Source organism: Columba livia, chromosome 3 (genome assembly GCF_036013475.1).
Source record: "Columba livia isolate bColLiv1 breed racing homer chromosome 3, bColLiv1.pat.W.v2, whole genome shotgun sequence".
Taxonomy (NCBI): domain Eukaryota; kingdom Metazoa; phylum Chordata; class Aves; order Columbiformes; family Columbidae; genus Columba; species Columba livia.
The window spans coordinates 58,509,894-58,537,606 of record NC_088604.1 but is presented as its reverse complement, the minus strand read 5'-3'; the positions used below and the strand labels follow the sequence as shown (position 1 = coordinate 58,537,606).

General features: G+C 42.7%; 1 protein-coding gene and 1 long non-coding RNA gene across 5 annotated transcripts in view; one reads left to right on the top strand and one right to left on the bottom strand.

The window, feature by feature from the left end:
• LOC110363924 (uncharacterized) overlaps positions 1 to 12,973 on the bottom strand; it is a 46,429-nt gene extending 33,456 nt beyond the window's left edge. For all 4 annotated transcript variants that reach the window (XR_010471365.1, XR_010471366.1, XR_010471363.1 and 1 more), the window contains exons 1-3: positions 12,763 to 12,973; positions 11,686 to 11,922; positions 6,407 to 6,483 (exon numbers count right to left, since the gene is read on the bottom strand). This is a non-coding gene — a long non-coding RNA (uncharacterized LOC110363924). The remainder of the gene's footprint in view (positions 1 to 6,406; positions 6,484 to 11,685; positions 11,923 to 12,762) is intronic.
• On the top strand, positions 12,520 to 15,712 carry CCN2 (cellular communication network factor 2). Its single transcript, XM_065056994.1, has 5 exons — positions 12,520 to 12,893; positions 12,995 to 13,217; positions 13,366 to 13,617; positions 13,839 to 14,050; positions 14,377 to 15,712. The coding sequence occupies exons 1-5, from the start codon at positions 12,843 to 12,845 to the stop codon at positions 14,671 to 14,673; spliced, it is 1,035 nt and encodes a 344-aa protein (XP_064913066.1). The 5' UTR covers positions 12,520 to 12,842; the 3' UTR covers positions 14,674 to 15,712.
• Positions 15,713 to 27,713: the final 12,001 nt, after the last annotated feature.

Below are 27,713 nucleotides of genomic sequence, written 5' to 3'. Positions count from 1 at the left end.
CATCCCAGTTTATTGGTTCTCCCCTATTTTACTAGATTTTACAAGCTCTTTCATACAAATGTGCTCTTAATCTGTGCAGCACAACTGGCAAAATCAGAACCCAAGTGTGGTCTTTTCAACACAGAGGCTGTGTTTTACTGCAACACTCTGCACAACTGGCATCTTTTGTACACTAGTTTACTATTAAAAATGTATTACGCCCCCAGTAATGTCTTAAATGTACTAGTTCAACAAATTATATAAGTCCCTTACATTTTAATTAGCTGATTAGCTAGATCTTTAGTAAGACTATTGCTTAAACTTCTAGGCTTACAACAGAATTATTTTGTGAACAAAATCTATATAACAGTATCTGAGAGAAACTTTGAAACAAAATATTACAAGAGAGAAACTGCAGTTGGTGAGAGACCAATAAACACACTGTAAATTCTGAGGGTTTGCACAAGAAACACTGAGTCGTGAATGACTATTCCAGAAATGGAAAAATAGAGTGTCTCTTGACATCCAAATAAGGTGAGCAGGCAGTGCTCCAACAAACAGATCAGAATTGGAAAGAGAGAAAAATGTCTTCTCAGATCCAAGTAGTTTCAAAAATGAAAACAGGGATTAAAAAAGAAGAAGTAAAACATGGGAAGCTGAAGCCTATTCCCATATTTTATTGCACCACTTGAAAGAAAGCTAAATGCAGGTTCTAGCCTGATGAGAAGCAGTATCCTTTGTTTTTTCTGCCAGCGATAAGACTCCCTGATGAAGATGGGATTTAAAATCGGACGGAGTTTAAATTGGTGCACTGAAAGAGAGGTCATGCTGCTTCCTCTTCTTTTTTTAAGGGCAAGGATAACTTTTCTAATCTGAGTATTTGGGAGGTGGTAGACCAGGTAGATCAGTTTCCCACATCAACTCTTCCCCAAGCCAAACTGCAAAGCAGTGAGCCTGAAAGAGCAGCTGCTGGTGACACCAAGAAGTGCTGAACGCCACTGCCCCTTGCTACAAAAGGCAGGAAAACCCCTGAAGGAATAACCCACATCAGCTCTTGGACCTGCAGGCACTGACAATACAGCCTACACTTGAGCCCTCTGAAAACATCCCTGGTACCTCACCCTTCTGGGAGATGCCTGAGGGGTTATGGCAGAAACTAAACTATGACTACTTTGGGAGCTGTTTGGTGTTAGGGCCACTTAGATGTCACACAATAAACACAAAATGGTCATGAAGCAGCTGTGAGAGGAGATAAGACCCCCGTGTGTGAGTGCCATCAGAGAACATCGGGTTAGCACCCTTGGGTCTCCAAAGGAGCTCTCACTATATTCAGTCCCTCTTGCTCTGTGTCTCAGGAGCTCCCCCTGCAACCCCAGCCACAAAAAACTGTGACACACAAATACCGTTTCTTTACAAGTACTTTACAAGTGACTTTAGTCAACTCTCCCAACTGAAGTAAAGAAGATACAGAATGAGGGCTGAAGTTCTCCAAAGATGCTATCAGTGATAGATCCATACTTGCTGGACTCGCTGGCCTGCTGTCCAACACTGAGCCTTTGAACTATCCAGTCCAAGGTCCCATACTGCAGACATTTACAACAATGGGATTTTAGGAACACAAAAAACACTAAAACTGTGTTATCAAATTTTCTTTTACACAGTAGGCTTCAGTGACTCAAAACAAATCAAGGAATATTTTAAGTGTTCCTTGATGTGATTCAGAAAATGGATTTTCTGCTTCTTGAAGAACACTGGAATTCCAAACTTCTCTTCAGCCCCACTTCCAGGAACAGACATTTGAAAAGTCCCTTAACTTAAAAATCTTTTTCAGGCCAATCAAGACCAGTAGGCTACTGACACAAAGTGAATTTCAAAATAAACTCCCCAAATGTTTTTTCCTTCCAAAATCAAACCAGAACACTGACATGTTAGGAAAAAAAAAAAAAATCTAAGTTTCATTTTGCTGAAAATTAATAAAAGTGATGCACAGGGCCTATTTCATTGGGATGCCTGTTTCTAATGAAAACAAACTTTGATTAAAGCTTCTGAGTTGCCCTAGAAATTTAAGAAGAAAAGACCACAAATATTCCTGGTGAGAAATGTTCAGCTGAGAAAATGATAGGCTGTATAAACTGCCTAAGACAGATGAATAGATAGTCAGGCAGCTGCCCCCAGCTTTAAACACACACCAAAAAAGAAGTCCCGGAGATCTGAAGGGGATTTTCATAGCCAGTCCATAGTTTTGACTGGTTCTGTAAGAGGAAAACAAATATCTGACTGCCTTATATACTCTTGGAAAAAAAATACTGTCATAATTTTTAAGCGTGTTGATCATAGTTTATTTTTAGATCTGAAAAACCACAGAAACATCTCCAAAAATATTCTAAAGAAACACAGTGACCTTTCCAGCTTGGAAAGCAGAGATGTTTTAACAACATCATCCAAGCTACTGTACAGGCTGAACAAATCTCTGAGACCCCTCGATGGTCTATCAAAAAACCTCCCACATTCATCTATATGCTGTCCCATGAAAACTCCTCCCCTAAACTTGCAAAAGTAGTCTTAACCATCAGCTTATATTCAGAAGCAGATCAAGAAGTCACCTGTCATAAGAGGGGAGCATTACTCTGAAGACAGAGAAGGAGGTTCATGGGAAGCCAAGCTGAAGGTGGTGAGGAGTGACAGCTTTACCTCCATGCTTCAGATGGGGTAGTTCAATTCAGACCCAAGTGAAATGGGAAAAGATGGTGGAAAGGAACAGCAACTTGAACTGCTGTAGGAATGGGAAAATAATGGTCAGGAAAAGCAGAAAGCTTCTAAAATGAACTAAGATTTGACACACAAATGATGCAAAAGTAGGTGAACACTTTGCAAGGTGCAAAGGGCAGAGGTTGGTAGGGAAGAAAGTTTAACCCCTTGCGCCCGGGTGACGACATGTCACAGTTGGTCAGGCAGAATGCCACCACTGCCCATCCTATCGTCAATCTGCTGAAGCTATTTATAGCTGGGAATTCTATTATGTCTGACAGTTATCTCAGCCCCTACATTTACTTACTGATCCGAAACTTCCTTCCAAGCAAGAAATGCCATTAGGTAAGAGGAGCACAGACCTTCGGTCCATTTTCACTGGCAGCATCGATACTGTGGCCCCACATCACACAAATTATGGGTGCTATACTGTCTTAACCTTTGGAGTTTATTTCTCTCCAAGTTCCCTGTTATTCCCATCTTAGTTCTCTCCCAAACTTCAATACATTGGTTCACTCAGTCTGGGAATATCAAATATTCTTCAAGTCCTGCCACTATGTTCCTGCTTGGCTTGCTTGGTAAATATTTGTGGGACAAAACTTCTTATTGCTTTGGCTTTTTTGTTGTTGCATATTAACTTTTTTAATATAAATAAGAGATGAGAATGTACTGCTCTGTGCTGGTCTGCAGGAAAAACAGGACAAATGAAGGAATTTTGAGCAAAAACATAACTTTGGCAGGATTTGTTCTGATGGCCTTCAAGATATAAAAATTCAACACCTCATCCATTCATCAACTAATTTAGCTTGAAGCACAGCATGTGTGGATTTCTTGCTGGAATTATATTGCAATAAAATAACCTTTTTCAAATGTCAGAAGTACATTATGAATCAGCTCTGAACATAATGTAAAATGGAGGCCACACAGGAACAAACCTGTGACCTCTAGTACCAGAAACGCACATCTATACCTTTTTAGCTAAAAGAAGGATTCAATTACGCTACAGTAACTATGCCATCCATTCATTCTATACACTGATGAAGAGTACAAATAGAACGGCTAACACATCTAGCCAAAGTGCTGGATGCCTTAAACCCTCAAATGGGATTGCTGTGATTTCCCTCAAATTCAGACTCTTTTTTTTTTTTTCCTGAAAACAATAAAGAATGAGAAAGGGAAAGCCATAGAAAATATTCTGAAAGGAAAAGCCATAGGAAATATTTTGAAAATACAAACCATGTAACGTTGGTTTTGCTCTTCCTTTTGTCTTTGTATGCATATTGATTCTTCAAATGTTACACAAAAACACACTATGTCCATAATTAATATCTTGACACTGTACTTTGCAGAAGCACTCTTACCAGGGTCTAGGTTTTTACATTGCTAGGTGCCTGCTTTTTCATTCTCTTATTTTATATGCTCACACGTCACTGCCAATTTCCTCAGCAAATGTTCTAAGAAGAAAAGCTTTGACAAACCAAGTTGAATGTGCTTTAGGAAAAGCAGGACAGAAGTGTAGGTATCTTTAAAAGTGAGTTAATGTGACACTGCTTCAGGTCAGTGTTCTCCAGGTTTTTATTACTGCAAGAGTCCAGATGGGTGAAATAAACCATGGTACAACCTTGAGTATGTTTCTGACTTTAAGTCTTTCTATAACTTGTGCATCACTGGAACCAAAGGAAAATTTCAAAGTTGCTCTGAATTTATTTATTTTTTTTTCTGTTTGCATTTTTATCTCTGGTTAACTCCCTGAACTTATAACAACCAACCCTAAGAAAAAACAAGAAACATGAGGTTTAGGCACAAGTTTGCCAAATGTATAAATGTTCTTGTTATCTTAGATGTTTATTGTTGAACAAAACCAGCTTTGCATTCCTTGAGACTTTCAATATACTTAACATAGTTCCATTCAAACCCAGATACATTACCTCCCAAAAGCATAAACAAATTCCTTATGTCTTATTTGGAAATGGGACCATTAATTCTCTTTTTTGTGTGTATGTTAGGCACGAGGTTGTGGAACGGGCATTGAATTTAGCCATATACTATAAACAAGGAATGTGGATTTCTCCCAGGTTCCTTTTGATGATAGTTCAACAGTCCAAGAATCACAGAACAAACAAAAAGCATAGAAAAAGTTTACTCCAAGAATTGTTTACTTTCCCATCCTACTTCCACCATTAAAATCAAGTAAGTAATAAACAGCATTGGTATTTCTCATGGTTGATAGGTTACAGAAACATAATTTTTGCATTTTGCCTTTATTTCCTCCTTTTTCCTTGCTTACTCTGTCTCGTTTCAGATCTGCACACTGAGATCCAGAGGATTTTATGAAAGAATATGTGCCTGATTCACTCCTTTCAGTTGCTTTCCTGATTATTAAGTAGTTCCTGAAAATTACTTAATTCTTCCCCCAAAATTGTTGCCTAGGCTGTTCAGTGATAGAACTCCTCAACCCAGACCCAAAAAGCAAGACACACATAGTCACTCCACCGTGCACGTCAGCACAGCATGTTCCTGAGCACAGAAGGACGAGGGAACACGGAGACTGGCACCCCAAGGTGCTCGGAACAGTAGCACCCAGGCTTCACTGCAAACATATCTCCTCTCTTCTTCTGGCAAATGAGTTTGCCTGTGGTGGAACAGACCTGGCCACTGTTTCTCAGTAGTAAAGCGCTGTGAAGGTGGCGGGAAGGAAGCTGCCAAGCACACTTCATCCTTGGCTGGTTCATTTACATCACTCTCCTTGCATTCTATTTCCTCCACTTCCTTCTGTGTCCTCCCCCAACCCTTCCCACACAAACACATACATGCACCTCTGTCCTCAGCCCTATTTGCCCTTTCCCACTCAGCACCACGGCTTGTTGTCTCTGGGTACAGGCTCAAATCCACCACGTGGGTGTGAAGCTGACAGGAGGGATAAACCCAATTCCACCCTCCTGTCATGCTGTGCTACTCCAAAATCCCAGCCCACTCCCTCTGCTCCCACACCTACATCCCTATCTCTGCCCACATCCCTCCTCCCCAAAACTGCCCCAGGGCCACTGGCAGGGCAGTACGGTGGCTGACGGATGCTGCTACCACAGACCACGCACTGCTGGAGCAGCTGTAGTCAGACACAGGATGAGAGAGTAACCCTGCAGCCAGGGCCAAGGCGTGAGGAACACATCTTCCCTCCTCATCCTCACTGCACAGGGCCTGCAGAGCATCCAGCTACTCAGGCATTAAGCAAGCAAAGCAGATTTCACCAGTGCGAGTAGTGCCGCAAGAACAACCCTTTCCTATCAAGTTAGCAAAACTTTCTTCACCCTGTCCTCTGCCTTGCAAAGACGCCTTGCCTCTGCCTAGCATTTTTTCTTCGTTAGCAAATAGCCATAACGTGGGAAAAGCCTTTCGTCAGACGACAGGGATTTTGCAAGTACTGTACAACTCCCACATGTCATCTTCCCTCCTGAGGCAAGAAAACAATTCAGTCACATTCCCCTTACATCTGGACAGAAAAGCTGGTTGGAATGAATAAGAAAAACAGTGTGGTTTTGCGATGCAGTGAACCATTCCGCCTGTCCCAGCTGCAGAAACCTTACAGCTCCTTCCTCCAACCAACCCTTTCATTCCTAGCACATCCACGCTTCTTTTGCACCCGTTCTTCTTCCCTTAAGGGACTGGCCAGGGTACGCACCTGGAATACACCACCCGCATCCGTGTCTTCTTGGGCAGCACAGTCCTTTGCAAACTTCTACTCCCCCCTGTGGCAGCCTGATGGCAAAAAAAAAAGAAAAACAAAGCATGCTCCCAAGTCATCTACAGTCACTCTTTGCAAGCCATTTATGAAGGAAAAAAAGAAAGTATATATAAGGGCCTAGATGCAGTCTCACTAAATGTAAGATGGTAAAATAAGAAAGCTGTTCCCAGTGAATTTGAAATTCAACCCTCTGTATATTGTGAGTGACATGAGGAGAAAGAAAAAGATGTGGCTATTTCATATATGCTTTTAAAACTCACCTGAAATTTTTGTATCACAAAGTTCCTAACTCACAGGGTGAACACTGGTTAGGACATTTTTAGAATTTTCAAATACCTTGCAAATCTTAGGTAGTGAAAAAAGGCAATTGATGAACTGTCTTTTCATCCCATGTCATAAAGTAACTTAACTAATCATTCAGATCTACCATGCTATTAAGGTTAAACTTTTCCACAAGATCCATCATGGATAACTTCCTCACAAGAAATGCTCTACAAATAACTCCATAGACTCCAATTTCATAAAGACTCCATTGTCCAAAATGGTCAAAACAAACACCTAGGTACAGTAAAAACCTAACCTTGATTTCTATTTAAAACCCTTTAATAAAAATGTTATAAATGGAGTAATATGCTCAGAAACACTTGCTGTTAGTGTAAATCTGACCACTTTAACAACTTCATGCTTATTACTTAAAAGCCACTCATCGCCAAGACATTTGTAGTGACATGGTTGTAAACTTGAGACCTGGGAACCACTGCTGTTTAAAACAACTAAGTTTCCTCAATTAGTTTCTTCAGGAAATCAAATTCTCTTAGAAATGCCCCCACTTCCCTGACAACGCACATTTCTTCAAGTATCTGCTTTTCTCAGCTCCGTGTGAAAAATGGTCTGACAGAGAATTTCCCACCAACACCAGAGAGATTCACATTATAAGATGGTTTTCAGACCTAGCCCAGTAGTTGTTAGATTTCACACACATCCGCAGGTCAATAAGGAAGCCACCTTGGCTGTTGTAGGTTACATCCTAGTTTCCCTGTCTGCGTCAATTGTACAGATGTATTTACACAGGTCACATACCACACATCACTTGCTGAAAAACAGCCAGCCAATCTGGCAGCTGAACCACAGGGAACCATTTTCCTGAAAATCAAGCAATCTCTGAAATCATACATTAATACGTTGAGGACATCACGTTCCCTTGTAGGTCAGCTGATGCAGTGTGCTTGTCAATTCCTCCATAGGCATTATAGACCTACATAATAACCCAACTCCTCTACTTTCTCAGGAAGGCCTGTGTAAACAGAGAAGCCCATGCTACACTATAACTAGGTCAGTGAATCAGATTGTATCAAAAAGGGGACACGTTTCACAGATAGTGATCTCTCTTTTTCCCCAAAGAAAATGCCCTATCCATCATCCCTGAATGTACAAAATTGATCCTACCTATCAGATAACAGGGACAAATGTATTCAACAGGATTCTCCACAGTCCTCAACCTCTCCACAGCAGCAACAACATCAATTAAGAGATCCCAGAGCTTACAGCAGAACAAACTTGTTAAGTGCACTCCCTAATCTGGTCAAGTCTTACTTAAACATCAATGTCTCTCAGCTTGGGGGGAAAAAACCTCAAAACCTCAAACTTTACGTTGACAGCTCCTGAGAGAAGCACCTTGAAAAACAGAAAATAAAATTGTATGCATTTCAGAATAAGCATATCTGATTCATTCTTGTGCACAGAAGCCATGACAAAATAGGAGAAAGTGTTCCTCCAGCTGTTTTCCACATGGTTCCTCTACGAGACGGACCTCAAAGGATTTCTGGTGGATGTTCTGAATCACATCCCTGACCATGTTTCCTCGCCAGCTAGTGACACTCATTTTTTATTAATTGTTAACCATTTACAGGGCAATTGTCAAAGGACTGGTTAGTGACTCACTGCAGCCCTACAGTAGTTGACTTACTTCTGCAAGAGTTTGCACACCCCAGTCAAATCTGAGAAATAAACCACTGAAAGTCTCCTTCCTCCTTACTGCCTTTGCAAGCTGTGCAAGGGCTCTGCACTTCCCCACAAAAACCCTGGACACAGCCAACCTCTGCGCAGGTGTAGTAAATGCTGCTCCTTATACTGTTGATAAGATCTATGGCAATTTTTTCAAAATAAAACCCAAATATACTGAACCTGAGGCTTGGTAGGTAAAGGACCTTTGACTTCATGCTGCTTATAATCTGTCTTTCATACAAATAGTTTTACATGTGCTTTGAATGCTCACTCAGATCATTCTACTTCCAGCAGTCACTTTGCTGCTTTAAGTCTACACACATTCATAAAAAATGCCAGTTACTTTTTAAAAATGAAGCCAAGAGCTTAAAGCAGCATTCTCAGTGACATGTTAGAACATCAGTTTGAATGATGACGATTACGGAAAACAACAGAACTCGGAACTGCTAATGGGAATCACATCTGATGGTTTTGCTTTGCTCATACTGCTGAGTAACTTCCACTCAATGGAATTGGACTCTTCAAGTCCAAGTATTTTGAGGGCCAACAGCGCATTCACTGAATCTGCCCAGCTAACTCTAGCAGACAATCTGACCCAGTATCTCAAGGAACTTGGACTAGGTCCACCAATTCAGCAGCGAGCATTTCCATAGGCCCTACGCCATCCACGGCACCGCCCATCTTTCTTGGTTCACTTCACTTTGGAGAAGAGCTAATGCCTCTCCTTGGTATGATGAGCTGACGTGAACTGTCACGGCTCCAAGGCGGAAGGCTTGCACCATGTGCTTCACTAATAAAGCAATACAAACGGCACAACATGCAGAACTTGCTTGACAGCTCCTGGGAAACGAAGTTTTCTATTTCACTTTGCCTTTGTTGATTCACGCGCTCACGTGTCCCTCCAGAAAGGCTGAGTAAAAGTCCGGCAAGTGGTGTACTACAGAGCACTTTCTATGCCTACAGATACATAGAAAAAGTTACCAGATGACTTCTTAGAAAGACGAATACCAGGCAACCACATTCACAATGGAATACATCTCTATTTTTGTTCTGTGTCAATTTCTGAGCAAGCAGAGTGTCTTGCTTGGAATCTGCACTTTAAGCAAAAGCCTCCTAACGTAACTTTAACTAGACCTCTCAGGACTTTGAGGTATATTTATTACCATTTTTAAGAAATATCCTGGTGAGCGTTTTAGGAAAGGAGCTAATTGGCATACTAAATCTGAGGCAAGCCAGAAATGTCTGAAGCCAGCTACAAGCCTACCATGATGATAAACAGCTCAGGGTCCAGATGTCCATATATGGCAAGACTTCCTATAAGACTGACAGTACTGTATGTGCATTGCGTATGGTTCTTGGATCAGATTCACATTCCTTGGATGTGTTTCTCTGGGAGCTTTTGATTTCCGCTTTGAGGGCTGGCTCAGACCTCCAATTGCTCTTACAAAAAAATATCTGTGACTGAAAGTTGAAAATGTGCAAGATTCTTTCTTTAAGTACACAAATACTCCACGTCTAGCCACTTTCCTGTAGTCTTGCCAGGTTTTCAGGATGTCTGATACCTGATCAAGTGACTTTTTGGGGGGAAGGAGGTAGAAAAAAGAAGGAAAAACACAAGAGAGGAATGTAGCATATCCACACCTGTACATTTTATAAGACTTCACCAAAGGACCTATACCAACCGAAGCTGATGTAGACACACACATACCATATATAGCTGTGTAAACAAGTCTGCAAGGCTGGTGTAGTGAATTCCTAGTTTCAGCAGAAAAAATATACTATCTTAAAAGCATGTGCTATATAAACACCTGCATGGAAGTCAAAATTAGTGCATTTTAACCATTTTACGCGTCAATGCCAAGATGTACTTCTCCAACCCATGACATATTGTCATCACAAAGGATAAGCTGAAGACCCATTGGACTCTGAAAGAACTGCCTTTGCTTCCAGATTCCCTTCACCCTTGTGCATACCTGCACATGCGCAAACGTGACACCTGAGGAGTCACATCTAACAGCACAGAAACCAAAAGGACAAAAAGGCAAACCTGATGGACCCTGATTCCTGCCCACCTTCATGGATTCATACAACTGGTGATTCAGTGGGCTAATGCCTGATTCACAGAGGTGCAAGACTAGAATTAGTTCTGAAGTCCAAACGTCTATTTAAGTATTTTTTTCTCTGGGCAGCAAGTGGATGGGACTTGCTGTACTTGGCCCGCAGTGTGAGGACATAGGACAGATTTATCCTTTAATTTTGGATTTCCTGGCTTTCTGGTGGTTTGTTACTTTTAAGCATACTTTTTCTGTCAGTGAGATTCTTAGGTTTTGTTTAATAAAATTGTTTATTTGAAAAAACCTCTTACATGGAAAGTTATAAAACATGTCTAGAGCTTCTCTCCCTCTGATGTTCTCCTGCCATATTTAGGCATTTAAAAAAGGCATTCTGTTTACCTGGTTACATTTGCATTTTGGTATGCATGTCATACATAGTTTGGTACACATATTATTTACCCAACACTGAGTCCATTGGAGTCCTTCAAGTAAATACAGATTTCAGAAGGCCTCATGGGTTTGGGAACATATATTATTTACCATAACTGTTCCTCTGGGACTTTTTTTTCTTTCAGAGCCAATCTGATTTCTTTTAATGGAGAATTTCAAGTAAAAGAAACAACATCCAAATAACTTAACCAGCCAAAGTACAGTGCTGGCAGAATATAAATAACAGCTTTACAGTACCATATATCCTACTGGGGCTTTACATGAAAATGTTTCTTTTTCCCTCAAGAATCCTGTGCGTATATATTGCTGTATCATAGCGTGGAAGTATGCCTACATATCGAGGGATGGAAAGAAGTGGGGGTATGGCAGTGGGAGAATGCCAACATGCAAAAGATGGTGTCTTTTAACAGATCCAGCAGATTTAATTTTGCCTAATGAGATGCATAAAGCCAGTCTCTCTCACTAAACACTAATATACTTCTACAGGTCAGAAGCCAATACACTGGCATTCCTTGCGTTAAAGCGGAGGTCAAACAACATGACATCACTGAATATTGAAATGATACACAGGGAGGTGGGGGAAAAACATCCTCCCGGTTTAAAAAAAAAAAAAGAAAAAAAAAAAAAAGAAAGAAAACCATAACAGTTATCTGGAATGATTTAATACAAGCCACAATGCTTAGGTCTCAGGTTCGGTTAAGTACAAACCACAATGTTAAGGTTTTGGCTGAGTGCAGTGGCATCCTAGTCTCTTCTTGTTGCAGCCCCAGGGCGGACCATCAGCCAGGTTGGGAAGCCGGGATGTGCAAGGAACGTGTCACTTAGAAATGACAGCTGCACACAGGCAGTGGGAAAATAATAGCCACTTCTTCCACACTTCAGACTCCATCCGCCGTGCCAAATATTTCTGAGTAAACAGGCACTCTCTCTATTCATAGAGAGCATCTATTAGGGAAGGAACACATTACAAATATCCAGTATGATTCAGTGGTACATAGAGTCAATTTATACCCGGTAGTGTAATTATACCTTTTTTTGGTGGTACCAAAGCCCCGGGACCGTTCGCCACCAGGCACCCCGAGGCCAGGGCCCCAGTGGCCGGCCCGGGGAAGCTCGGTGGGCTCGGGCAACCCCCAAAACCACCCGCCTGCCGTCCCCTCTGCCCGGGGGAGGGACAAGGGCAGAGAACAGAGAACGGGAAATAGCGGATTCCCCCGGCCGCCCCTGGCAACCGCCCCGCCGCCCCCCTCGCCCCTTCCTCCCGGACCCGCCGCCCGCCTCGAAATAAGGCGCTGCCGGGGGTTGAGGGGACGGCCGAGAGCCGCTGGTAGCGGCGGTGACTCACATTTAAAAAACATCAGGATGAAAAATAAAAAGACGTTGCGGGGGGAGGAGGGGAGGCGTGCGTTAGGGTGGGGGGGCGCACAGACGGAGGAATGCGCGAGTCAGGGGTCAGGGCCGCTCCGGGGCGGCGGCGGCGGCGCGGGGCGGGGCGGGCGGCGCGGCGCGGCGCGCAGGAATGCGCGGAATGTCGCTGTTTGTCCGCGGCCCCATTCAGCCCATTGGCGAGGCCGCGCCGCCGCCGCGTATAAAGGGGCGGCCGTCCCGGCACTCGGCAGACACACACAGCCACTCTCCTGCCGGACTCGGAAGGAGCGGAGGAGAGCGGAGGCGAGCAGCACAGAGCAACCCCGCCCGCCGGCCGACCCAGCGCACATCGCGACAGGCCCGTTCGTCCAGTGTCGCTGAGAAGAATCGCCCGGCGGGACACTCACTTCGGCTTACCTCGCCGCCCCTCCGCCGGACAACCCGACACCGCTGCCTGCTCGACGCCGCGCCGCCCACAAGCCGACGACCGCCTCGGGATGGCCCCTGCCAGCTTCGCCGTAGCCCTCCTCCTCGCCCTCCTCAACCCGGTAAGTGCCGCTGCCCGCGGCGCCGCCACCCCTGCCCCGTTCTGCGCGGTCCCGGTGGCGGCCCTGACGCTTCTTTCTCTTCTCCTCCCCGCCGCTCGCAGGAGGCGCAGGGCCAGGAGTGCAGCGGGCAGTGCCAGTGCCCTGCGGGACCCGGCCCCACCTGCCCCGCCGGCGTCTCCCTGGTGCTCGACGGCTGCGGCTGCTGCCGCGTCTGCGCTAAGCAGCTGGGCGAGCTCTGCACCGAGCGCGACCCTTGCGACCACCACAAGGGACTCTTCTGCGACTTCGGCTCCCCCGCCAACCGCAGGATCGGCGTCTGCACCGGTGAGTGGGGGCCGGGGCTGCCGTCTGCCGGGTAACAGGGACGGGGCGTCTTGCCGGGCTGGGGTTTGGGGAAGGGGCAAGGCGAGGCTGCGGCCCGGCTCCGCTGCACCTCCCACCCTCCTCATCCTCCACCTCCTGCCCCTTGCAGCTCGGGACGGCGCCCCATGCGTCTTCAGCGGCATGGTGTATCGGAGCGGAGAGTCCTTCCAGAGCAGCTGCAAGTACCAGTGCACCTGCCTGGATGGGGCGGTGGGCTGCGTGCCCCTCTGCAGCATGGACGTCCGCCTGCCCAGCCCTGACTGCCCCTACCCACGCCGGGTGAAGCTCCCCGGAAAGTGTTGCGAGGAGTGGGTCTGCGATGAGGCCAAAGAGCAGACTGCCGTGGGACCTGCTCTCGCTGGTGAGTGGTGATGGCAACCCTGGGGGAACGGGCACGCTGTATGGAGGTTGGCAGCAGTGGGATGAGTTGACACAGGACACGCTCACAGCTGGAGTGCAGCACTTAGTGGATTCACCCCACAGATAGCTCTGGCTGCTTGAATTTGTAAGGAAAGGGAAGAGAACTTCTAGCAGGGCATGAGATTAGACAGTGGTCTCATCCTGGTTGTCTGTTCCCCGCAGCATACAGACTGGAAGATACTTATGGTCCAGACCCAACAATGATGCGTGCCAACTGCCTGGTACAGACCACTGAATGGAGTGCTTGTTCCAAGACCTGTGGCATGGGCATCTCAACCAGGGTCACTAATGATAATGCCTTCTGCAGACTGGAGAAACAGAGTAGACTGTGCATGGTCAGACCTTGTGAAGCAGACCTGGAGGAGAACATCAAGGTAAATAGTCTCATCTTTATGTATGGTCTACTTAGGATGCTTCCACCCAGTAGCAAAACTTTGTGTCTTACCAAAAAAGTGCAGTTCTGACAAGTAGTCAGTTTCACGTGGTTTACCTTGAAATTTGACTTTTGCTGCAGTGGTGAACCATGTAAAATTGAATGCCCTTAATTTTCTGTCATGCTCTGTTATGGCACTATGTAAGACACTCTTGCTTAATTAAAATACAATAAGGATTAGCATGTTTGTTTGCCCTTAGCTTGCAAACTTCATGCTGTGTGAAAGCGCAGCTTCTAAACATTTCGTATTCCCTTATATCCTAACAGAAAGGCAAAAAGTGCATTCGCACCCCCAAAATCTCCAAGCCTGTCAAGTTTGAGCTGTCTGGCTGCACCAGCGTGAAGACCTACAGAGCTAAGTTCTGTGGCGTCTGCACCGATGGGCGTTGCTGCACACCCCACAGAACAGCCACCCTCCCCGTGGAGTTCAAGTGCCCCGATGGAGAGATCATGAAAAGGAAAATGATGTTCATCAAGACCTGCGCATGCCATTACAACTGCCCTGGCGACAATGACATCTTTGAGTCTCTGTACTACAGGAAGATGTATGGAGACATGGCATAAAGCCAGAAGGAGACGCTAACTAGATTCTCAACTTGAACTGATTTGCATCTCATTTTGTAAACATGATTCGATAGCACAAGGTATTTAAATCAGTTTTTTTTTCATTTTCAACAAACTGCTCCATGTGACTTAAGACAACTTTTCTACTGATCCCTAATGGTGGTTTGAAGAAGAAGGTAAAACGGACAGTGGGACCACAGCAAGACACAGCTTCAGAACATGCTGTTTGTGAGGTGGTGTGAAGGAGTTAAGGGAAATAGGCAGGAAAAGCAGAGTTGAGCAAACACTCGTTAATGTGGTACAGCGTGCTTCGTCTAGTAGTGCAATTGAGAAGGAGACCCCGTTAGCATCTTTGCTGGTGCTGGCTTAGTGACAGCAACAGCTGGAATGCAAACCCTCGCCCAGCAAAGTGCTAAATAGAAGGTGTTCTGTTAGTCAGGACAGTAGTGTTTCAGCTCTGACACTGATTCATATGACTTGGTCAACAAGAATCAGAATCATGTCTATTAGACTGGACAGCTTGTGGCAGTTAAGTTACCTGTAACAAGCTACTTTTTATTAATATTGTAAATACTGTATGTATATATATTTGTACAGTTATCTAAATTAATTTAAAGTTTTGTGCCTTTGTTTAATGCTTTGACATTTCAATGATAGCCTTCTTTTTTGGAACAAGATAGGTAGAATTTAAAGCTTGTCTGACAATGCATTCAAAGCATGAAATAAATACTCTAGTGGAATTTGTTCAGATAGGGCCAAATGGTGAGTTGATGGTGATCCAGATGGAGACTGTTGAGTTGAGGTGCCTGTATCCTTACAAAGCACTCATCTGGCAAAATACATTTACTTCCACTTAATTGAACAAGTGGCTTTAGCAAAAATGGCTCTTCTGTAGCTCATCAGTTTTTCCACTCGAGCATTTGTTTCTTTCTTTGACTATGACTTTTTTTGGACAGTTTATTTGTTGAGAAGTGTGACCAAAAGTTACATGTTTGCACCTTTTTAGTTGAAAATAAAGTATTTATATTTTTTATACAAATGGCTTGGTATTTCATTTACCTTTAGTCTTCGCTGTTTACATATTCCTGAAAAGGGCTTGCCTTTGCATTAAATGAAAATCAATAATGCATGGTGGAGATTTTTGTCCAGAGGAACATACACTCATGAATAAGCTGATGATTTATGGTTACTTATTCTGTTGCCAGTGAACCAGCTGTAGTTTGTTACTCTTCTGAATTTAGAATGGAGCACAGGGCCAGGCTTGCTTTGCTAAGCCCAGTATTGCATTAGGAAGTGCAACAGGTTCCTCCTGTGTCACGTGTGGTGGTTTTAAAATGAGCCAGCTGGTCACCATAGTATTCAACTCCTGCTGTAACACTCCATGCAGCATACTTAATTTCATTGACACGTTCCACGGGTTAAGATCTGTTTTCAGCTACAGCAAGGAAAATGGTTTTTAAAGTATCTGCATTGAAGTAGCTCCTGACTCTAAAGTCAAATCCAGAAGTACAAAATTTGGTTAAAAAAATCAGTGAAGAACTAATGAGTTGTATTGTAAAAATCAGAGCATAATACAGGCTGGAAGGGGCCTCTTAGATCTTCTGATTTAACCTTTATGCCAAGTAGGACTGATTTTGATGTGGTTTTACTTCAGTTAAGATTTAGTATGGTGTGGCAGACAGTACTGAACTCAGGTGCAAATACCTGGGTTATCTTCCTACTTGGTGACCAGGGGCAAAACATTTTATGTGACAGTTCTGTCTATAAACTGTCCATTGACTCAAACTCTTGCAGGCCCACAGATGAGAAGTCTTGTAAGAGCTACACATTTTCATAATGATCCAAATGTTCCTTTCAGATAAGCAAAAACAGGATAGAGACTGTATTGAGTCACTTTCCTCATCCTCCTAAAGCTAAAAGAAAAGCTTCAGTCCTGTGCTAGTTCCTACAATAATAACAGACTTTTTTTTGTCCCTTTATTAAGATGAGGGGATTCTCTGAATTTAAAAATAACCTTTGCACTAGAAGCATTAGTTCTTGTTTTTCAGAAAAAAAAACAAAACAAAACACGTACTCTCCAACAAGAATCCTTTTCAGGCAAACAAGTTCAATCTGGAATTTCCCGGTGGTGAAAGAGTGTTAGCTTACAAAAATGTCCATCCTTCCTGAGCACTTTCCAATCCCATTGATTTCAGCTAGCATTAGCAACAAATCAGCATAACACCAGCTTTGACTAATGACGGACAACGGAGCTCTAAACAAATGGGAAGTCAGTGGGATTTGTGCCAGTGGCCTCACCAGGATTTGCACAAGGCCATAGAAGCATTTCCCCTTCCTCTAAAAAATATGAGGAATTCTCCTGGCATGAGGAAGTGGCTTTCCATGTTCCATATGAAATAGTTTTGGGTAGCCTCTGGCTCTTACACTCCCCGAGACTCTCCGGCATTTTTTCTCCCTCTATTTTTTTTTCAGGTTATGAATATGATGCAGCCGTTCAGTTCACCCTGGAAACACTTCAAACACTCGTACAGCCACAAGGACTGGTTGTCCAACCGCTACTGTGGCTCCACTCCCAAATAACAAGAAAACTCATTTCTAGTTACAGCAAGAACAGGACGTACATGTACTTCATTCATAGCCTTCACTATAGAAGCTCTCAGGGTCAGAACAGAAGGAAGTACAATATACCTGGCAGGTTGGGACTAATGCCCTTGAGAGATGGGGTGTATATGATGCTGCTCAAGCCCGTTCATTAACAACTCTGTCCTGCGTTCTTTTACAAATCGATATCAGACATCATAATGAATGGCCATTCCTTATCACATCGAGCTCTTGAGCCTCATGACTGGCTCATGACATTCACTCAGGTTCTGCTCCAGACCCTCTGGGGTGTGGCCTTTATCTCAGACACCTCAGATGCACAGCGCTGTGGCCTCCCTGCTGCCGTCTCCCAGCTGTGCCAGGTGTACACGGCTACAGGGTCAGAGAGCAGCAGCAGTGCTCTGGTTTATGAAGGGCCACCTGTAATTAGACATCCACAATGTATCTCCCCAAAACAGCATGAGACCACAATCCTGTCCTCTGCCTCATAATGCAATGATGCAGGTGCTTCACCTGCCATCTGACAGATGATCACACTGCTTCACAGGTCAAGGGGAAGGACAAAAGAGAACTTCTGTCAGAATATTTCAATGGCAGTTTGCTGTTGCCACTGTGATTTAAAATAAGGAAGTACACTGCATATGCAAGTCGTTGCTCTCCCCTTGGTATATCAAGGATCATAAATCTCAGCTATCACTACATTATAATGATTTGCACTCTTTTTTTCCGGGAGCACAAGTAGTCTTCTGACAGAAGCATACATTCATAGGTGTTAAACCTTTGAAGGTTTTATCTCTGAAGGTAAAGAAATTTAAATACTTTGTCATTAGGTCTTCTAGAGTTGTAGGTAGGCATCATATTGTTTGTAAGACTTACTTTCAAAGATATTGCTGGAAAAAAAGAGCCTTTGTGTGGAACTTCTGGCATCTTATATGAAGGTTAAAATGTGGGCCTTTCAACTGTAAAGATGTTTCCTGATTTCATTCTTTGTGCCGAAGCTGCATAGATGTAGGAATAAAAACTTGAGTTCAGAAGTCCAAAGTCACTTACATGGGAGAGAACATTGGTTCATATTCCTTCCAAAATACCTTGTTTTGTAAGTTTGCTTTTGGATGTTTGAAGCTTCAGAAAAATGTATTGTTCAGGTTTACTGCTGTACTTTTAACATATTCATATATAAAAGTATATTCATTCAAATGACTACCTCCTTAAAATGGATCTCCAGCAATACTAGTAATCCAGTTGGTAACAGACCACTGTAAAGTCAATAGTCATTTAATAAATGATACTCAGTTAATCATTAAATAGGAATTCAAGGTGGCTGGAGACCAGAGTGTCAAATAATTTGTGAAATATCTCTAAGCCATCATATTTCAGATTTTTGTATCACAACACTTTTGCATGAATTTGCAGCTTAACTTTCTAACACAATACAGATGTGAACAACAGACACGGATTATAGCCCTTTCATATGAAATAAGCTTTACTCTCCAGATGGAAATTTGTCAGATTCCTCAGAGCTAAGAAACATCCAAAAGACTCTAGTTAAGAAAATCTTCAAGAATGAGCCTCTTTTAATGATCCATAACCACACAGGAACAAATAAGTCTTTGAACGGTATCCAGTTGTTTGTCTCACACAGACAGGGACTCAGCTGAGAAAACGGACTTTTGGACACCACCAGAAATAGCATACTCTAACTAGATCATTTGTATTTTCTTTCGTGCAGCATAGCTTTTTCAGACATCACACTTGAAGAAAGCACTTGTACCATTACACTGAAAAGGTCATTAGATGTAAGAAGAAACAGTAATATTCTTACCTAAACATCTAATAATTCAACCATTCTGACTTTTCACCCTACTAGCAAAAACTGAAGTTCTTTAAAAACAGTGCTTAAATGTGGCTTTAACTGATGTTATACTATGCCTACATATGGAAGTAGTTAGTAAGGACAAGTTGGGATGAAATACCACTGCAAGGCTTTGCCCAAAACCCAAGAAGAATCCGAGAGAGGAAGTAGCTCAGTTAACTTATTTTTCCTCTCATTTTCCACTTTTTTTCCTCCCTGCAGTTCCTTTGATTCATGCCCATAAATGGACATACCAAAAGCCACCACATTCTCACAGTGTTTTTCAGCCTGCCTGGAACCAGGAAATACCAGGAATTTCTTCAAGGAACCTGTTCCCAAACTTTACTGAAGCCTTCAACACATTTAGTGTTTGAACAGAGTTTAGGAGCATGACTAAGGTCCCATCTCCTCTGAGCGGCCCAGTGTTGCTCCTGCATGGGAGAACAGCTGTTTGCCGTTCGTGCTGCTGGCCACGGCCTTTCCAGCTCTTCTCTGTGCTAGTCCAAGCCCACAACCCCAGAGCAGCAAGTATGGGACCATTCTGAGAAGTCCCCCCCAGAAACCTCTGACTGTGTGTTGTGGCAGCATTCTTCAGCTCTTCTCTGTCATTGGGGCAGTGCCAAATGCAGGAGTATTTACATTTGCTAATGGTAAGTAAATCCAACCCTAATAGTAGTATAATAGTGTTTATGCTGTGAAGAACAAAGCATTTTACAGCTTCACGAGCAGGACCAAAAGGTTGCTAACGCGGTACTGCAGTGTAAACACAGTCCAGCAGTAACTCCATTCATTGCTTGGCCCCATTAATTGGGCCACTGCATGAAAGAAATGCACAATCCAAAGAAATGTTTGTTGTTTTAAATTACTCCTATTAAAAGCAGGTATTTAACAGCTTTCAGCAGCTGTTAAATAAGTTTTCCTGCTCCTGAGCTAAATGCTAAGAATCAGCTTTTCAGCCAGTTCTCAGGACTTAGGTCAGCCTAGCTAATTGACATATCTGCAGTCACGCTGGTTTAGACCACCTGTGGCCCAAAGTCTTGAGGCTGTACAAATTTAGGGGAATTGCACAGGGCTGTGTGCCTGGGAGGGCTCCCAAGAGGCCACAGGCTGGCTCCTGTGGCGTTTGCTGGGCAATAAGCACCTGGAGGAGCACAAATTGCACATGAAAGTATTCTGTAAGCAGCTAAAAGCACAACCTACTAGAAAAGTGATAAGCCCGTGTATCTGGTAAATTAATGTGATGGACTAGAATTGAAAATAGATCTGAAATACTGTCCATGGTTTAGACAGCATAACATCTGGGAAGGTATTAGATATAATCTTAATACACTGTGATATAGTATAGTGTCAACTATGCTTTCTTAATTACATATTTCTTGAATTATGCAATTAAAAAAAGAAGTCTTTATTCTTTACCAAAGAAGACATTTGTTGTTTTCTGATGAGAGATCATCTCAGCATGGACTTTCTGATTTGTCACACCACTATGCTCTGAAGAAACTTCCTCTTCCCTAACTCTCAGGCTTTAGTTACACTACACATGCCGAGCGATTCACTGATCCAAGAACAGGTGTGGCCCGGTTGCTCTGCTGTCACCAGCTCCAGCCCCAGGTGGAGAGCCTAGCAGGAGGAGAGGACTGCTAAAACAAGAGAAAACAGGTCAACTAAACAGATGAGCATCCCTCTGGGGTCCAGCTTCACAGCCAACAAGAGCAAGACAGAAAAATAATACTATGCAAAATTTGCACCTTCTTATCTGTGAATCAAGAGCAAGAGAGAAATGTGTATTCAATTAAAAGCATGAGAATAGTTGAGGACCACTGCATGCTGTAAAGCCAGGGAGGAAAAGTACACGGTCTTGCTGAGAAAATACTTATTTTCATATATTTCATATTTATGCCTCCCTGAGGAAAATCAGTGTTAGAGTTCATTGATCTCAGTGAAAAAGAGTATTTGTTTTGACTTGATTCTCAAGAACACCATGCATACAGGAGAGAAAACAGGCAAAGCAATGGAAATATGTAAAAAGTCACATTTGGCCTTTTCAGTGTATACATATTGTTCTAAACCTAGGCTTTTTCTGAGGTCAAAAAGTACAAGGTCAATAAATTGATCAAGCTTCTGAAATCTAACATGGTAGGGGTTAGTGAAGAAGGCCAGCTCATCTAATCTTGGGAACTACCACGATTGTCTATCAGTGTGTTTTCCCATCAGCATCGTAGCTGTAGTTGCCCATGTGGGGAAATCTGCTCAACTGAGGTTATTCTTCTGCGTGTGGCTGCAAAGATTTATATAAGATGGCATAGAAATGAAGTGGTTTTTTTCCTTCCATTGATCCTTCCAGCCACAGCTTCATAGCCGATAAGTAGCCACTTTGGAAAGCACTACACAGATCAGAACATGCCCCAGCCAGTTATCCCAAGCAGATCCCAGCATTGCTAATGCCTATGACAAGCCACCTGGGATCAGTATTGCAAGGGAAAGCAACATTTGGCTTTGCTTGCTGTGTTATAGGCTCAGCATTGCTGCTCATGCTTGTGTTCCATAGCAGTATTAACAGCCCTACAGAAGTGCCATTTTATTTTACAGTTATTTGACTAGATATACAACAAAATGCTGTTAGAGAAGAACTGGCAATGGTACTCACCTTGAGTAACAGCCAGAGTACCAGACTCTTAGAGGCAGTCAACACAGGATACATCTAGTGTAAGGATATCCTATAAGGCCTAACCTTATACACACACACATACACAGTAGCTTTCTGTATTATGGAGTTATTTTCATGAGGGTGCAGTTGTAATATAAATGTGTCATCTTACACAATATTCCACTCTACAAATGTGAGTATGCTCATTCTACCCATTGGAAAACTGTATACAACTGGTACTTTCAGTTCTGGCTTTTCTGACTTCTTAAAGTATATAATGAACAAAACAAAGATTGGAAATAGAGCCAGCCTTCAGAATCCAAGGAGTGTCTGGATAAAAATTCGTTTTCTGTATGAAGAAATAACAGACTATCTACAAGCAAGACTCTTCTGTCCTTAAGAGTGTTTTAATATCATACAGTTGAAAAGAGAATTAGAGACTATTTATGTAATGTTTTCTCTGGCTCCTGTATGGCATTCTCCACAGACCTTATCACAAAACAATTTAGAAACAATATGTATATTTGCTAGCAACCACACGCAGACATAGATGATGGTACCCTCTCATCAAAACTCAGAGCCAAACAAGTAACCATAATGCTGGCTGATCAAAATCTCGTTGTGCTGTACAGTGACTGCTGATAGTGAGAGGAAACAGGTTCTTTTTACAAATAGATAACAGTTTTGTCTAATAGGTGTTTAAAAGGCATTTAAACAAGGTTCTTACAGACATGGTTTAGTGCTAGAGTTAGGTTAGGTTATGGTTGGACTTGATGATCCTGAGGGTCTCTTTCAATCAAAATGATTCTATGATCTCTCTAAGATTATTTATCGGACTTTATTAAAACAGACCTTGAATTTTATTTTTGTTCTGTATATTCACATCAGGACAACTTGTAAGCTAGTAGGATTGCACAGAAACAGCCTGTCCTTTAGTCAGAAAATTTAAAAATTGTGCATTGGCACCTGTATTTTGCCTGGCTGCCTCTCCAAAACAAGGAGGAGAGGAAAGTTGGTCTGTCATTTTATTCCATGAGTGCATTTAGGTAAAAAATTGCTTTCTTAATGAGGCAAATTTAGAGCATACTATTTCTGTTATATGATGCTGCTAATAGATGCTGCAAGAAGTATGGAAATATCTTCTAATATTTAAGCCAGCTGGCACTTAATACAGCCCCTGAACGAGTGTCAGACAAACAACCACTGAAACAGCGAATACTTCCTCTGCCGGGTGCCAAACCGGCCCAGTGGGGTCCCTGTCGGCCCCGGGCTCTACTGCTGGGTCGGCCCCGCTGGGCTCAGAGACGGGCCCAGGGAGAGAGAGACCGGGCTCGTCCTCTGCATCAGCCTGACCCCGTGTGGCTGCTCTCAGCAGCAGCTGCTGCCTTCTGCTGTACGGAGTTTGCCTGCCTATAAATGAAGACAAACAAATTCATTATGCTCTTTTCAGTAGCAGGTATTTCATTAGTCACTTGAAATAACTTCTGTTATTTCGTTAAGAAGGGTGAGCTAAGTATAGACTTGTTTGAAATTTAGGGAATCTTATTTTCTCATAAATTATTGAAGTAATAGCTACACAGGTATGTCTGAGCACCAAGCATTACTCAGCCATACATTTACACACTCTGTTAATCACTGTTCTCTATATTAAAGATGCAGATAGTAAAACATCCCAGCAGTTAAGGCTCCTCCGGAATGAGCTGCAAGACACTGATGAGGTCTCACTGATCTCCCGTCTCTCTCTTGCTTCGGGCTGTTGCTGTGCTTTGAACTGGAAGCAGAACAGGTGTCCCTTGCAGACCCTTGCTGGGCATCCTCTGCTGGAAGAACAGATCACAATAATATGTCGCAATATATCACAGTAGTCGTCACCAACAGGTACCTGGAGAAATAATCTGAAAAAGAGGTCTATTTATTAAAGCAAATATCAAAGAAGAGTACATTTTAAATATCTTGCTTTTTATCTTGCATGCTTCTTAAAAACTGATCAACCCTCCAAGGTCTAAGTTTTCAAATTAGCGGAGCTGGCTTCTCCTCCTTAGGAGGGTACAGGTTCATACATAGGCTCTGGGGATCCGTCAAAAATCCATGGAATTATTTTATGTAACTGCATCTCTTTTTCCAGTTGATGAATTATGTTTCAATAAGCTTTTAAGTTAATTGTTGAAAAGAAAACTCATTTCCCTACTGACTTTTTCAACATGCATAGACAGTGAGTCGCATCCATTTTGTGTAGGTTTGGTCTGCTAAATAGGACTCTGAGTCTCATGCTCTGGATCCAACCCAGATTTGCAGTAAAGAATATGCTGATCTAGCTCCTTACTTGAGACCCATTCCTGTGAAATTGGTTTGGACATACAAATGGCCAAGAGGGTTGCTGTGCCTTGGCCTCTGGATCCTCTCTACTGCAGCTGCCCTCCCCAGCTGAAACACTGGTACTTGGACATCTACATTATTTAGACCCAAAAAAGTTGTAGGAAATGCTGGGTGTTCATTAGGTGCATATACTTTCTTCATAAACAAACACTTATGAAGATTTTTACAACTCGTTCGAATGATACCTTTATTCAATAGTAGCACTGATGGACTGGCCATTCTTAGCCATTCAGATCCAGACATTCACCTGAGAATTGCTTTAATTGCCTGCTCCTTAGCAGCACTGTGCACCTCATCTTCTGCATGCACAAAGAAAAGAGACTTTTTAGAGATAAGTTTCCCCAACATCAGTTTTCTCAGGTGAACAACTTTTAACAAGGGGTCTTCACAGAACTTCAGACCTTTGCCACTGACTTCTTAACTAACCTGGCTGGAAATGCTCAGTAAGCCTTGAGACTGGTGCAGGATGCAGAGGCCTTGAGAGATCAGTACTGGTGGGTCAGGCAGAGTTCAGAAAATGCTCTCCACTCTCCTCGTGCCAGCCACCTCCTTGGAAAGTCTTGTGAACAGCCCAGCTTTGTGCTCACCGTCAGCTCAGTCATAAATGACCAAATTCTTCAGCTTTTAATCTCTCTCAACAGTTACATCTCATAACTACCTGTGCACAAGTAGTGCTCTCAAGTTGTAGGTCTGAGAATCCAGATTAGGCAAAAATTTCCTTGTGTAGTTTGCTTGACACAGAAATACTTCTACCCCCTTGTTTTCATGTTAAAGGTGTCTCAGTCAAGCAGGTGTAAGAACGTATTCAGGTTAACTTCTCTCCCAAGCACTAAATTCCCCATGTAAGTATTTTGTGTTTTGATTCAGCCTTAGCACTGCTGTTCCAGTTGTTTTCAGAATGGCTTTGAAATTCTTGTCACCCACACACCTCAACAAAACCATCACCTACATAAGGTACCATATCTTATACCATCAACATCTGCTATGTATCACATGTCTGAGAAAACCATCTTCGAAACAGTGGGCTAAAATCAATGTATGTTCTGTTTTGAAAGATGGTGCTTTAGGAAGGTGTTTGCCAACTACCAAGTCCCCCAAATTTATCTTTTCATTAATAGTGGAAATTACTTCATTTTTACATATTTCTCCAAGTCTTTCAGACCAAAACAGTCTTCAGAATAATTGCTTTTTATTTTTAAAAAAAGTCATGTGATTGTTCTCAACCAATAGATCTTTTCCCTCCAATTCTCAAAGTACTGCCCCTCTTTTGGTGGCATTTTGGTAACGGGACAGTTGCAGCCCTGCTGAAATATCTACAGCTCCATGATTTTTGTGGACTCTGATATCAAGTTCCTCATGCCATTTTCTTGTAGGTGGGTCTTTTTCTTGTGATGCTTTGGATTCACCATTACGTCTTTGGTGTCAAAAATGTCCATCTTTCATAAGCTTTATTTTGGCATGGATGATGCTTTGGCAAATTGTCATTGAGAATAATTCATTCTGGAGGTAGCAGAAATCTCCACACTTTCTATACTCAAGGAGCTGGATGTCAAGAAGCTACTTGTGTTGAATGAAGCTTTCATCAGGTACTGAATCGGAATGGCCATCACCAACTTTATTCCCCAAGCTACAGCTATGTCCTCAGGTGACAAAACTGTGTAGTCTGCAAGCCATTTTAAAAGACACTCCTGCTAAGGACTGGGAGCCAGATAGTGGGTATGTCTAACAATTGGTGCCTTCTTCCTCAGGTTGCTTTCTGATCTTCCCAAGTTTGTTTGCTTTGCCCTTTGTATATACTGAGAAGTGTCCAGTAAGGCTAAAACTGTTATCCTCCATGTGAACAGCATATCAGTCCCAGTCCTGTCCTCTGGAACCTGAGATCTGCAACAAAATATGTTGACTTAATCAAAATACAGTCTTTACCACTCAATCCATTAGCTAACTTTCATCTGAAGTCATGAGTGTTTGTTGTCATAACACCACCCCACCTCTCCCATTTGAATCAGGCTGGTTTGGCTGCAACAAGTTCTGATCTTGCAGTATGTGGGGGCAAGTAGTCTGGGGTCACGCTTTGCTGGTTTTGTTTTTTCTTCATTTTTGCAGAAAGCTATGGACAACCTGTTTTATATTATGCAAGCTCCAAGATTATAGTCATTTCTGTGAGATATCCCAAGAACAGTTATTCCCTGCAGCGGTGAAGTAGATGACGTAGAGTCACATGGCATTTCTGTTCTATTGAAGGCAGCAGCGGGAGTTAGCAGTGAGCATTTTGTGTGATTTGAGATCACTTGTACAAGGAAATAAAAGTGTTAACCTCTGCAGTGTAATTAGTTTCCCTGGTATGCCTGATACACAGGATATACAGTAATTTATACAAATAAAACTTTCTTCAGTCATAGTCATAGTATAACTTTATTCTGCAAAAGATTTTTTATTCTTTATAACCCAGTAAATCAGTCTTCCAAGTGCTCTTGTCTCTGAAAATTGTACTAGCAGTGTTAGCTAATTACAAGAATGTGAAGTATTTCATAAAAGGCTTAGGAAAGTCCATTCTTTTCCAGGTTGTTTGCCTGGATTTCTACTATCCTGGGACCATATTTCCTTAGAAAATGTAGACTGAGTAAACCCAATCTTTTTAAAGTTATTTCATATCAGACCAGAAGAGGGCCAGATATCACCAGCAAATGCAGCTGCATTCACTATTTGTTCAAAGTAAATCATATTCATACATGATTATCAAACTTCACACCTCCCTAAATAATTTATTTTGAGCAGCAGAACCAAGTGTACATCATTCTTTCTCTTCTCCAGTGTAAAGGGACTAGGTACAGTATTCACTTAGCTACAGCACTGTGACAAAGAGTATAATTAAAATTTTGTAGTGGACTGTGTCATCTTACGCAGCCCACAGGAATAACATCTAAAAGCAAATTCATCATCCCCAAGCAGTGCCCTTTCTACCACCCAGAAATTCAAAGCTCTGATACAGTCACAGGACAGTAAAGGTAAAGTCTCCAGAACAGAGAGATAGGAAGAGACAGAAACAAATTATCTTTTAGGCCCCAAACAGAAGCTGGTGCTGAAGTGCAGTTTTTCCAGAGTGCCATGAATACCATCTAGACTGACTTCCAGCCACTCATGTGTACCTTATGGACACTACCCCAAAGGGTGCTTCCACTGCCTTCTGATCAGGGGGAGATCAGTCAGGAGCTTTGGAGTGACTCAAAATTTTTCCATCCCTCTGTATCAATTTTATTTCAGCAGAGAAACTAAAAACAGAAAGGACTAAACCTGCCATAAAGGGCAACGCAAATTTAACACATGTTGCGGTTGAGGAGGAATATGATAATTTGCAATGGCATTCTTTAAAATCTGTTGCCAGGCTTCCATAATTATTGCAGGTTTGTCCATGGTCTCCATAGCAGCCTTTCCTGAGGCCCGGGGCTGGTGTGGTGACTCACTGCGGTTCAGTGAGGGACTCGGACTCCTTTCCAAAGGCGTCTGAGTCACAGTATGACAAACCTGGACTGGTTTCCTGTAATATGGAGGTTCCTGAACTGTGGT